General features: G+C 35.9%; 1 protein-coding gene across 1 annotated transcript in view; it reads right to left on the reverse strand.

The window, feature by feature from the left end:
- Positions 1-13,485, reverse strand: part of LOC116731772 (pleckstrin homology domain-containing family A member 5-like) — a 112,982-nt gene extending 99,497 nt beyond the window's left edge. Inside the window, 3 exon segments of the mRNA XM_032581609.1 lie at positions 9,267-9,324; positions 13,145-13,221; positions 13,350-13,485. Coding sequence (XP_032437500.1) covers positions 9,267-9,324; positions 13,145-13,221; positions 13,350-13,441 — 227 coding nt within the window. The 5' untranslated portion in view covers positions 13,442-13,485.
- Positions 13,486-14,523: the final 1,038 nt, after the last annotated feature.

The raw sequence follows: 14,523 nt of genomic DNA on the forward strand, positions 1-14,523 counted from the left end.
TACATAATAATGTCTGGTATAAGGCTCGGCTCGGCTCATTCCCTGCAGAGGAGAAGGGAGCCTTACATATCTGGCATAACAGTCTGTCTCACAGTAAAAAAAAAGGTTCACAGGGACTCATCATCTCTGGTTTGAAGGATGAACACCTAGGCTTCCAGCTATTCCTAGATTTCAGGTAAAGCTACAAAGAGAATCACTTCAAACCGGCAGACAGAAACGAGGACCGATGTGAGCGCAGTCGTGACTGATTTTTTGTTCACTTTGTCTAACAACTACCCTATGGTGACATCCTGGAGCATTCTTTAGACTGATAAGATCTCTAATTTCACTGAAGCTTGAGATTTATGTCCTGAACATGAAACTACAGTAAAAGAAATTAGTGAAGTCAAAAACAGAAACATAATTATCATTATGGAGATTGGTCAATAATCTCTTTCTCTGCATGCTCCAACTTTTGGTTCGCAAACCTTCAGCAGTGCAACCGGTGAGTGTTGGTCTTCAAAGCAGAAAACAAAGCAGCAACTGAACAGAGATATGCTGCATATATTTTCTGGTGAGATAAATTATGCAAAAGTAAGGTCCACAGAATAAACTTGTACAATATTTATATTTTATATGCCAGAATATCCTTATGAAGAGCATTCACACACCACAAATTGCTCAATGGAAGCTGAAAATCAACAACCAAAAACAAACAAACTTCAGTACACTCAGGTGTACTTATTATTCTGTCCTTCATTCTTATAAACAAGACGACAGCTATCTCATCGTATAAGTTTAACTCTTATTTCCAAAACATAATTAAGGAAACCAAAACATCAAACTGAGATGAAAGTATAGCCGGAGTCTGCGCCTGTTTATTCTTTCTGTAATTGGAGTCAACGTATTCAACCTATTTTCTACAGACACAAATCGTCCAGACAGAGAATCCTACTTGCATATCATGACAGACTTTCTCATTTCAAACTGCAACAAGATGTTATCAAAATGTTGATTTTTGTCACTAATGAAAAGTAAAATGAAGACTAAAATAGGTCTCAAACGATTAATTGGATTAATCATGATTAATCTGAAGTCATTAATCGTTATTAATCGATTATGGGAATGATCATCAATTAAGTTAGTAATCAATTAATTGTGAACTGGTGGATACAAACCAAAAAAAAGGCCATTTCATAAATGAACTCAATTAAAACAGTAATTAACCCAAATAAATATCTATTAATAATATAAATATAGTATATATTTCCATTCTAGACTAATGTTTTATTAAAAACTCCTCAAGTTGGGATATTTTTCACTTGGTTAAAATTCTGTAATAAAAACAAAAATCCCTATTAATCACCTTTTGTTATCCAATTATTAATCAGTTAATCCAAAAAATAAGTAAATGAAGGAATTCAATGTTTTTCTTAATTTCAGGCAATACAATTTTTATTATTTAAGGAATTTATTTATCTGCATCTTTTATGTATTTCTAATATTATATAAAAAGGCTAAAATTAAAAATTTGAAGAATGTGCCAATTTTTAAAAATCCGATTAATCGTAAGGATAATCAAATATTAAAATAATTGATAGTCCCTAGAGTAAAATAGTCTGGGAAAATCTCTACTGTTTCTGAAACAATCCAGTTTTTTCTACAGGTTTTCTTATTCTCTTCAGTGCCACACCGCCTAACTAGAGATTATTGAAAAGAAGCAAAGTTCAACATGAGTCCACTGTCTGTGCTCCAAAGTTTTAATCTGCCGTATCATCCCCAGCAACAGAAACATTGATCCACAGGGAGGATGTCAGTTACTGTAATGTGTGATTTATTGTTTTAGCTTGCTCAGAGCCGCAGCAGCAGAATGGACAGCGTGGAATTCATTATTATTTGATTTACCAAGAATTTTATGAGCTGTGACAGGATCTAAAGCTGCCAGCTTAACAACTTGAATTGGTGCTTTCAAGAAACGCGTCACAACAACGACTGCTCGGCTCTTGCTTCTGCTCTCTCCTCAATGAGTAAAACTGATTTATGGTGAGATGGCTGCAGGTTTCCAGGTACACAGGCAGTCACAGTAAAAAAAGACTTTCACATTTTTTTACTGCACGGGAATAATATATACGCATGTGTGAACTGATTAGCAGACCTTTACATTACGACAGTAAATCTTTTAAAGTTGACCCATAATGTTTCATTGAACAAGTCAGGATAGGTCTAAGGACCATATCAAAAAATTCATCGCATTTTTGGCCCAAAAACATTTTCAGTTTGCTCAGTTTTGCCTATTTTGAGCTCCGTACACCTTTGAAAAGCAGAAGTGGAGCCTCCTGCACAACCAACAAGTAGTTTCTGGATGGTACGTTAACAACAAAACACCTGTTTTTCTAGCAGCCATTGTGCAGCACATGCAGCAGTAAATCCAGCTGACCAAACCTGCTGGACTTTGTTTTGGTTGTCAGGTTGATGGGAGGCCTCCTGATTTGTGACATTACACTCAAAAGGTTTTGGAAATGGCTCATTTCCAGACACCAAATAAGTTTAAGTTATTGCCAAAAAGCATCAGGGTGTTTTTTAAGTGCTTGGGATGTTTTTAGAAGCAGTAGATACCCAAATGGAAGCATAAAAACATGCAAAATGTGAAATTTGCATAATAGGTCCTCTCTAAATTTACTCTTAAGCTTTAAATTAATTGTGTCACAACATCAACCAGAACAAAGAGCAACTGAACACAACAACTTTTAAATGTGCAGTCAGTCACAAAGGTGAAAATAAACCAGAAACTAAACACGAGATGCCCTGGAGAGATTTTGGCATCGTTTTTCTATTCTGAGTTGATCATCCATAGATAAGTTCTACACAGTAACTATAATTTACATAGTAATTTATCCTAACAATGAACTCTCAGAAACAATAAAGTGTCTTCAAAGCATGCTGCCAAAAGGTCTTTAAATGAAACATTAAGAACTGGACCGCAATAAAACTAGTCTTCAGCTCAGCCACAGGTTTACTTATTAGCAACCCGTTCTTCAAAAACAAGGCAGCAGCTATCTCAAGCAATTAACACTGTACGGTGAGTTTTGTTCTCTTCTTTTATTTCCCAAACAGAATTAATAAAACCAAAATAGAAAACCGACAGAGGGAACTGGCACCAATGTGCACCTGTTTATTCTCAGCATAATTTCTGTAACTACTTCCTGCATCAACGCAGCAACATAAAACGTAATTGCGATGAATACCAGGCCAACACAACAATTAGCTTTTGTGTACCAAATCATCAATTTCTGCAATACCAACTCAATAACCTTTAAAGGTATAACCTGACAAATATGCAAGTGCATTATTCTAACTTAGACTGCAGTTAGAAAAAACAGTCATTAAAATGTTGTTTTGGTTACAGAGAAAAACAAGCTGAACTTTAACATTAAACTGCAAAATGCAGCAACTGATGAGATGATCCATAGAGTAGGATATTGGTTCAAATGATTAATCGGTTTAATCGATTATTCAAATAATCAACTAATCTAGTAGTCAATTAATTGCTAGCTGAAGAATACAGATTCAAAAAAGGCCAATTGCTGATAGAACAACAATTCCCAGCAGTAAATAAAAATGTACAAAACAATATGTACATTTTGCAATCGAGATTATAAAAAACCAAACAAACCTGTCTGTAAATACGTTCCACCCAAAACTCATCAAGTGGCAGTTAGCTTCACACAATTCAGATTCTCCAAATTAAGTAACTTTTGCTATTTATTAATTATGAATTGATTAGTCCCAAAATAAACAGATTAGCCCTACACTAAAGGTCTGAGCTATTCACAAAGTTGATGTTAGAAGTTCTTTTTATTACAAATAGTCTAGCATACGCTAAAGGAATGCTACGTTACTGAATTTTATGCAATAAAATGGTCATTTTCTTCTTTACAAAAGGAATGTAATTATTTGTATAAACAAATAATGTATTTCTAATATTGAATAAAAAAGGCTTAAATTAAAAAATGTGATTAAACGAATCAATATGATTAATCGTCAGAATAATCAATAGCTTAATTGATAACTAAAGCAATTATTAGTCGCAGCCCTATTTTGGCTACTTGAAAACCACAAGCAGCAGAATGTTTAGAGGTAATTAATTGAGGTAGTTAATTGAGGTAGTTAATTGAGGCAGTTAAACCAACAGGTTTATTTGGTGAGAAAGTGCTAAAAGCCTAGAATTGGTGCTTTGAAGCTTCTCCTCAAATTACTGACTCCTCTCTCCTCGGTGAGATGCACTGAGCTGGTTAAGATGGCAGTAATCACTTTTGGATGCTGAGGCACTTTGATAAAATTAAATCTGACATTTTGTACTGAGGCATACCACAAAAAGAGGAGCACATTTTCACCGCTTCAGGTGCCGAAAATGTTTCCAGCTCTGTACATTTCTGTGTAGGAAGTTCTATCCAATTTGCTTTAAGCCAGTCACAATCAACCCAGAAAACAAGAAAACCGCATTTGTCTTAGGAAAGCAGTAATAACCTCAGCTGACTTATTTAAGATGCATCTGCTTCATTCAAACCTGCGTGTTTGTAGTAACAGCTTAGGGGAGGCCATTGTTCTAGTTTGCACAGTCACACTAACAACCTGTAACTCATCCCTGCTAGCATGCAGCATCAGAGGACAGACTGCGTCAGCACAATCTGCTACTTGATGCTCACACTGTGTAACCTGATGGTGACAGCCAACTCACAGAGCCAGCATGACAACACACCAGATCTTCTGCTGCAGTTGCAGAGCACAGGAAGCCACAGATAGAAATGGATGTAAACGTGCTGCTTTCTTCAGTGATCAATTAGAGATCAGCTGATAACTGGAACTGGATGAGCTTCCGTTTGATTGGCCCGGCTGGAAACTCAAAAATCTGTTTTCTGAACAATCAACTGCAGCTGAAACTGATTAATCGTGATTAATTGTTTATTGAAATACTCGCCAACTAATTTAGTAATCGATAAATTGTTAACAGGACTCAAAAAATAGGCCTTTCGTAGAAAGAACAACACACTAAGACTAGTAACTAAAGCCAAAACTGTACAAAAATATGTACATTTTGGATGTAAGATGAAAAAAAACCTTCTTTGTTTGTTAATCTATTTTACCCAAAACTCCTATAGTGACAGTTTTAGCTTCAGTTCAAATCCTGTAAAACAAAGTCTCCTATTAAGCATCTTTTGGAACCAATTATTAATCATCTAATCAAAAACAAATCATCAGATTAGCCTTCCGCTGTGTTTATCTTAAGTCAAGCAGAAAGGGCTGAACTTTTCACATGTTGATGTGAAAAAAAATGAAATTTTTAACTACTATAGATCCATCTTTTGCTACAAATGATCAAGCGTTTACTAAAGGAAAGCTGTTGTCGAATTTTATCCAATAAAAGGTTGAGTTTCTTTTTTAACCCTTTAACTGCCCACTCAACTATTTGCTTACTTGCATTTTTTAATGTATTTCTAATAATATTGTATAAAGTGTGGTCAAATACACTTCAAAAGCACAAAATGTAAAAGTATTTTCTGTCTAAATATTTTAGTACATTTGAAATAAGTCAAACGTAACTCACAGGTAACTCCATTAAGATATTGGAGTTTGTTTTAAGTATGTAATTCCTTAAAAAGTACTAGTTACACTGCAGATTATTCCACTCATAGAACTTGAACTTTTTCATCAATATTAGTGAATTATTTACTTAAAACAAGTTCCTGTATCTTAATGAACTTGTAAGTTAGTTTTGTTTTATTGCAAGTATTTGCACTAGAAATAAGACCATAAATGGTAAGACTGTGTTTTTGCAGTGAAGAGGGATGGATCTCTAGATTATTTGAGGGATTTAAAACTGTTTCACCTTCCTTACATTTTAAAAGGAAGTTACAGTCCTAACTTTATGACACTGGGAAACACAAAATTGGCGACAAAGTAATAAGGTCTACTGAAAAACCTGAGGCACATCCAAGGCTTATCCAGCTGTCAGCAGGAGAATTGTATTGGAGATTTCTCAGAGGATTTTATTGGCAGTCTTGCTTAAAACCTCAAAATGTCCCACAGACTGTCCAAGTCGCAGTTATCTCATAAACCTGTCAGCAAATCTCCTATCAAAACACTGAAATTAATAGTCTTGACACAGTTTTATGACTTAACGTCGAGAAAGAGACAATGATTACGGCATGTTGGGCCGTGCAGGCAGCCATCTTTATGACTCTGGCTTCAGAGACCACATGACTGGAATTATGTTGCGTAAAACACTGGAGGGGGAAACCAAGCAAACAAGCCGGAGAAAAGTGTCAGAAATAAAACACTCACCACCAGATCAGGGAGGCATTAGCCACATTTAAGCTGATATCTGTGCAGGTTTTCAGTTAGGCTTCGGTTATTTCCTTATAAGCTCTACAGGAATAAATTAGACACATGCTGACTTGTGCTGCTAATGAGCCGCAGGACAAATGAAGACAGTAAGAGAGGGAGTCGCTAGAAGGCACCAAGATACATCACAATGCAATAAAATTGCAACGTGCTTGCTTGCTAAATTATGCTGCAGAAAGCGTGGCATTATGACAGCTTAACAGAAGAAGTGAGGAAATTATTTTTGCTGCTGATTCTTCGTTCCAGCAGTGCACCGCGGACATTTGTTGGATGTGAAAATCCCTCCCTCAAACTTTAAGAGACTTGTTTAAAATTCAGCTGATGCATGAAACAAATCGTTTTTCACTCGCCAAAACGCAGCATGCATGCATCATTGGACTGGGCCAGAACCGCACTGATCGGCTAATGAATGTGGCGCTCCCTGAAAATGTTTTGCACAGAGAATCTGTGATAAAATAGGGGGATATGAAATTACTGGCAAACTGCCACATGAAGCTCAGGAAGTCAGAAAAGGATTCAGTGGGGATAACAAAGCATAATATCCTTCATTTTTCATATCACTGATGCAGTGGCATTTCAGTATTTTGGCAGATTTGACTGCTAAATATCAAGGAAGGGTAAGTTTTTCCTAGAAAATATGCAAAATAACGTCTTTCACTCACATATCAGGATCTGAAGGACAGATTATGAATTAGCACAGAATGAGAGGCAGTAAATTTGATCCTTGCAGTGCATGAGTAAGACTACAATGTCAAAGAGAGTGGAATATAAAACATATCTTTACTGAACCATAAACTGAACGTGATGAAGCTAAATGCAGATTATGTGGATCAAGGGGTTGGGGATATGGACTTTAATCATGATATTTTGTGTTACTACTTGTGACAATGATAAAAGTGACGATAAGAATTAGTTATTACTTCCTTTTTAGTAATTGTAGCCTTCACAAACACAAATACTGCTCTTGAAAAATGTGACCATTTGTAAAGAAGAAGTATGATTTACGCACACAGTAACCGCATTTAATCATATTTTCATATTTATTGATACTATCATTAAAAAAATAGTGAAGAAAATAGTAAAACTAACAATCCCGACAGCTCCTTACACCGTCCCACAGCATCTGAACCTCTTCAAAGTCTCTGGTTAAATTTTATTTTTCTTGGAAATATGCCCACATTGGTGGAGAAAGTTATCTTTGTTTCAAGGACGACTGCATTCGGAAACCTCGGCCAATAACAAGAAGGATTTGCAGAAAGACTTCGCCAGATTGAGCGGTCAATTCCTTCCATCTATGGCAGCGACTGAACACAGCAAAGAGATAAGCTGCAAAATAACACTAAATGGATAGCGGGATAAGGGTGTACAGAAAATGGATGGATGGATAGTTGGTGTTCAGGTATTAATGTTCCAATAACACATAATTATCAAGTGATATTTTAAAATTTCCTGTCAACTTCAAAACATTTTTAAGTCAAAAACACGTCGGGCCGCTGGATGAATGACTGCCGAGCGCCCCAACCACCAAGCTTAGCAAGTTTTCTGGGGGAAATCTTGGGGTGTATGTAAACTTCTGACTCGCTCGGTGGCCAACAGCAAGCAGAAAATATGCGCAAAAGTGGGTTAGTGGACAGGACTGATGTATGTTACATTAGTCCAACAAGAATGACAAGAAAAGTTAATGAAGGGAAGCTTTATATTCACTTTTACGGTATGAGGATTGCTATTTTCCAGAAAGATTTACAGCCTCTGACAGTATGCAGTGTGTTTTTGGGCAGTCCCAGAAGAAAGAGGATCATTATGAAAAGATCTTGTCAATTGTTGGCTTCAAAAATGTGGCCCCAGGTCAAACTGTCAGAACGATTAAAACAGGGTTCTTTCATTGGTCTTGGAACAAAAAAAAACACCTTTAAATACAATTTCAACAAAACTCAGGAAGGAGTTGCTGCAAAGTCACAACAGCAAAAACCAAATAACCAGAATGCAGCACAAACCGACACATGATCAGAAAAGCTGCTTGCACTTTGAAATGAATACTCTGGATTCCAGACAGCTGAGGTGCATCATCACAGGGATTATCGATGTTATTTACCTTTTAACAGCACTGAATGCATGCAGTTAGCATTTATTTGCACAAAGCTGTGAGCTTTTTCATGTGAGCTCACATGAAAAAGCTCATGTACTCATGTGTATTTGGAACATTTCATGGTAAAAACACACTTGATTCCGATGTTTTCATTGCTACACTTAAACTAAGATGAAATAAATTATAATAAATTGAGTTAATAGGAATACTTAAAACTTCAAGACAAAATATGCACTTCTATTTTATATCACATTAATAGAAATATTAAATATTTACCTTTTAACAGCACTGATTGCATGCATTTAACATTTTTACACATTTATTTTCTCCGAGCTGCAAAGGCTTGCAGCTTATAAAGTTGTGAAATTTTATGTAGGCACTTTAATACATCATTCCAAACTTTAGCACAACATTTAAACCCAAACAGCGAGAATAAATTATGAAAACAGAAAACATATTAATTTGCAAACAGCTCCAAATAGGACAGGAACCCTGGTCTGTCTGGTACTTGCACCATATTTCTGTGTAATCATTAACTTTGCGATAGCCTCCTACTGCAAAGAAATAGGGAGTAAAGGTCCAGCATTTATAACCTTTTACGAGTTTACTGCCAGAACAGAGCCGGGTTTCACAAGCAACATGCAGGCGAGTGGAAATAAATACATTTCTGTTCGGTAATCAAGCTCTCCTGATTGCATGGGAACGGTGAAGTGGTTTAATTCTTTCTCAGTGTGAACTTGGAGAGTGTTTGGGTAAAGGTGTAATGGGTGTGTGATTTGTAGAGTAAAGTTGAACTCACTTGATAAAGCATCTTGCACCTTCAAAGGTAAATCCCTCTTCCCATCCAGTGGGTAGGTCTGTGTGATGAGGAAATAAAGATAAAAAATAAAATAAAAACATTTTAACACAGTTCTGAGGAAACAAAATCTCAGGTTACATTTCACAACTTTACAGTAAAGAGATTTTAGATGCTCTCTCTCTCTTTTTTTGTGAAAACTGATTCCAGGCAGAGGTGTATTAATGTTTAAAAAGTTACACTAAACTGCTAAAAAAAACATCCTATTCAATAGTACTTAAAGTAATTTGACTGAGATGCCAAAGAATCACAGCCAAAGAGTTCAGAGATTCTTTGGCTGTGAACTGCAAAAACTTTCACCCAGCATTTTTGGTCTAGTTTCTGGTGCAATTATGTTAGTACACTTGAATTAACTACCATACAACTAACTTTTCAGCAAGATATAGGAGCTTTTTTAAGTAAACAATTCCATACATGCAGTATGGCATTTAAAAAAAACCTATTTGCTCCACTGGCAGATTATTTCACTTATAACAAGACATTTTTTCCATGTTTATTTCAAGTGTAATACAATGCTTGCATCAGAAACTAGACCAAAAATACTTGGTAAGATTTTATGGAGAATTGACTAATGTCAGCGATGCACCGATTCCAGTTTTCTGACCGATCACCAATATCTGAAATACGACGATGTATTAGGGCATTGTAGAAAGAGAAAAAAAAGAAGAGTAGTAGTAAATTTCTGCAAAAAATATCAAAAATTTTCTATAAAAATCTGGGAAATTCCTGAGCCCCAAAAGTAAAAAAAAAAGTGAGAGAAAAACTCAGAAATTTTAAGACTAATCTCAGAAAAAAATAGAAAAATCTGGGAAATTCCTCAGTTTCAAAAGTAAAAGTTTTTCTATAAAATTGCAAAATTTCTGAGTTTTTTACTGGACGTTTCACTACGTTTCTATTTAAAATGGCAGCATTTTGTTCATTTGTTCCTTCAACTTTTGATCACATATCTGCACCACATATGATCAGATTGTCGTCATATGAAGATCAGGTGATCGTATGCAATGTGTCAAAAAATCCAATTAATATTCACATATGAAAACCACGTACCACATGAAATAGGCACATGTGGTTCACACAAATCTTCACATGTAAGTGATGTGAGTCACATGAAAAAACATACGTATTCATGTGTATATGGAGTCATTTCATGGCAAAAACCCTTTTAATTCCCATGTTTTCACATGTGATACTCATAAATTAAGGTTAAATAAGTGATATGTTACGTTACCAAGAATATTTAACATATTAAGACAAAAACTACACTTCTATTTTATGTCAGATTAATAAAAATGTTAATATAAAGTATATTTTAACCTAGAAACAATCATGGTGTGGAGCCCAAACTATTGCTCCTGTTAATTTTAAAAGTTCACTGAGTTTAAAGCTGACAACCAGTTTTAAATAAACACAATTACATCATTGTAAACATTTTCTTTTCTTTTTAAGACAGTGAAACTATTTAAGTTTTACTCCAGATCATCATTTTGTGAGAATCATAAATTCCAAGTTTTATTCAGCTTTTAAATTAAAAGTACAAATCTGGTTGCTGTTAGTTTTAGCATCTGTGCTGTTATTAACATTTATACTTTCTTGCACAGCAGCTTCTTAGAACACAAATGTAGCATATTTCAAAGTCTTTATCAATTATTTTTATCATCACCTTATGCGTCTCTTACTTTCTTTACTTTAAAACAAAACAAATATTTCAATTCAGCTTTATTTTCCTCAACCAGCGGGTCCAAACTCAAGATTTATTCACTACAATAAGAGGGTAATAGAAGCATGTTTCTGCTACAAACTGAAAATGAAAACATTGGACTATGTTCTTCCTGCCAAAAATGTCAATAAACAGTTATAAATAAAGTCGCCTGCATGAGTCCCTGAAGACTCTGTGGCTGTTTTTTAAATGTTTAAAGCTGAATGCAAAAATGCCACACAACAGGAAGTGGAAAGCCAAACAAAAACTAACAAACAGCACATCATGCTCCAACTACTTATGGTGCTTCTTACATAAACATAATTGCTTCTCCTTTTACATGCCTAATTTAGGCAGGAAATCTGCTTTATATGACATTTTAAACTCTAACTTAGTGATTCCTGACACAGTCAAACATTGTAATTTGTATAAATGAATCAACATTTTATCCGCAGACAGAATGTTGTCAGCTAAAACTGATATTTGCTGTTCTACAACATGAGCGGATGTCTGATTAATGGAAATATTTAAAAGGGACAACCCATTAACAGTGTGTTTTCAGGAAACCAAGAGGTAAATACTTTTACAGGAAATCAATTATCAGTTAAACCTGGAACACTTACTTACAGACCGAGAAGAGACGGAGAGAAAACTATGATGTCAGTGAGCATTGGGAGGGATTTTCCATCTAAACATGTTCTAATAAATCCCAAATCAATTCAACTCTGTCTCACAAAACCTCTTTAGTTTGATTTGAAAAGTTATTTCTGGAGAAATGTTTATTAAAAGTACTTTAATATACAACTATAAAAACTATGTGTTTTTCTTTTGTTAATGTATTTCTAATACTGACCAAGTGGTTGAATGAAAAATCTGCAAAATGCTGGTAATTTTTGTATCCGGTAATTCGATTAATTGTCTAAATATTCAATAGAATAATCGATCACTAAAATAAAAGTTAGTTTACATGCCTGTGATGGACAGGAAACCTGTCCAGGGTGTTAACCTGCATCTTGCCCACTGGCAACTGGAAAAAGGCACCAACACCCCAGCAATTCTGCACAAATTAGACGCCGTTTATTTTCTGTTCAGTAAAAACAATCAGCTACCAGCTGTCTGAGGAATTACTTAAACACTCAGAAAGTTTTAAAAATATGTCTGCAAAACTATTTAAATCATGCAAAGTATTTTAATAAGTATTGGTGGAATGTAGCAACATACAAATACTTTGTTACTGAACTTAATTACATCTTTTAATTGTGGGTAGTTTTGATTTTTACTCCACTACATTTTACATTAAGAATCTGTAGTTTTTACCTTTAGTATATTTATTCATATATGTGTTGCGTTACAATCACGTCACATTGCCTTTTTGTTTTTTAGTTTGAAAACGTTTAAAAAACAACCCAAGTTTTGAAAATGAAGTCAGGAAATTAAAATATCGTAATAATAGAGATCTTTCGACTTTTGGAGCTCAGAAATGTCCTCGTTTGTTGTAGAAAATTTCTGAGATTACGCTCTAATTTCTGAGTTTCTTGATGTAAATGAACTCATTTTGTCCCTGTGCATAATGGCCATACCCCGCCTTGGTATTGTTGATATTGAAATCTATCCTAGCAGCCAGATTGGAGCGGCGTTGATGTTGATGTAAACACAGCTAATCCCACAGGAACTCAGAGGTTAGCGGTGGGCTTTCAGAAGAAAGAAGAAAACATCAACATCAGCTTCCAACTCCGGTCTGCGCTGGTTACTGTTTGCACAAACCGTCGCTTTACAAGTTCTCAAGTTACGTTCGCCAGCGTGACGTCGTCAACTTCAGGTGACCGAGCCAACCTGAGGAGGAGGCTCGCGGGGAAGTGGCTCGAGCTCGGCCAACGGTCGGCTCACTTTCCACAGCACGAGCCCACTCATGCATTAAGAAAGGGATCACGGATGACAGAGCTCCCCCCCTCTCTCTCTTTCTTCCTTCCACTCTCTCAGCGTGGGAAGAATCGTGTTTTTATTTTTTGTTGTGTGTGTTTTTTTTTCCGGGGGTGAAACACATGACGGCGGACGCGCGAGCCAGCCGTTGCGGTTAACTGAAACTTGACAGCTGAGTGACGTTTCTTCTTCGTCTCCTTCTTACCTGGAGTTTTCCTGTGTCCGGTTATGATTGCTTCACCGCTCAGCGGATGCAGCCAGGTTGTACTCTTGGCTTCTTCGCTGTTGAGACAGAGAGGGAAAATAATACAGCACATGCAATAACGAGCCCTGACTTTTTTTTTTTTTTCCCTTTCTTTCTTTTTTGAGAGCCGAAAGACTTGAACTGGGTTAGTTAAAGGTGCATTTACTTAATGAAGAAGACGCGTCCGTCTCGAGTAACCCCATAAGTCCAGGAAGACGGGAGAGCAGAAATCCACTCGGGCTGTAGCTCCGCCGCCATGTCTGGCACTAATGTATGACAGCGGCGCGGCGCCGCTGGTGCAGGCAGCGCGTACACGGAAACCTTGGCAACGGGGAAAGCTGAGAGGGGGCGGGAAGGTAAAAAGCTTCGGTTGCATGGGACAGATTTTAGAATGGGCGTAGAGAGGCAGTAGCCCAGGGCTTCATTTATTGGGGGGCGCCCTCTCAGATTTATTTATTCATTTTTAAATGAATATGCATTCAGCAAACATTTTTACCTTATATTTGTGTTGTAAATCGATTTTAAAAAACCAAAAAAATTAAACTTGCAGTATGTAACTTTTATAAAATGAAGAGACCACTGAAGCCCATTGAAAACCTCCTGGTTATTCCACCAAATATTGATTTCTGAACTCTTCCTGAGTTAAAACATTAGTATTGCTGTTTCTAAATGAACATGAACTTGTTTTCTTTGCATTATTTGAGCTCTGAAAACACTAGCATCTTTTTCCTTATTTTGACCATTTTAATGAATAGAAAAGTTTTGCTTTGAATTTCGGACACATGTCGTCAGTAGTTACATAGAATAAAAGAACAATAGAAACATAGACCTATAAGAAGTAAAATCAGAGGAACTGATAATTTTAAGTGGTCTCTTAAATTATTCCAGTAAATAAATATATACTTATTGAAACTGTCACAGCAGTCAGTTTATTTGAATTGTACATTTCAGCAACACAGCAGGTCAAAGTGCTTTTCATTTTGAAAACATAAAGAAAACATTATATAGTCAACAGTTGTGAAAACCAACAACAATGGCATTTTGTCAAACTACCACTGTTAAAAGCATCAATACACATTAAATATGTTGGTCAATGTTCCATTTATTACGATTTAAACGCAGCTCTAAACAGGTGGGTTGCAGCTTTGATTTAAAGGAACTCCGTGTTTCAGCCGTTTTATCAATCAATCAAGTTTATTTGTATAGTACATTTCAGCAGCAAAGTAGCGGAAAGTGCTAAAACACAACACACATCATAAAAACACAAGGAATAAGAAATCATAAAAACAACAATTGAGAAACTAACAACAGGCGTTACATTTTGATTTTGATGAGTGGCA

Source organism: Xiphophorus hellerii, chromosome 2, assembly GCF_003331165.1.
Source record: "Xiphophorus hellerii strain 12219 chromosome 2, Xiphophorus_hellerii-4.1, whole genome shotgun sequence".
Lineage (NCBI taxonomy): Eukaryota > Metazoa > Chordata > Actinopteri > Cyprinodontiformes > Poeciliidae > Xiphophorus > Xiphophorus hellerii.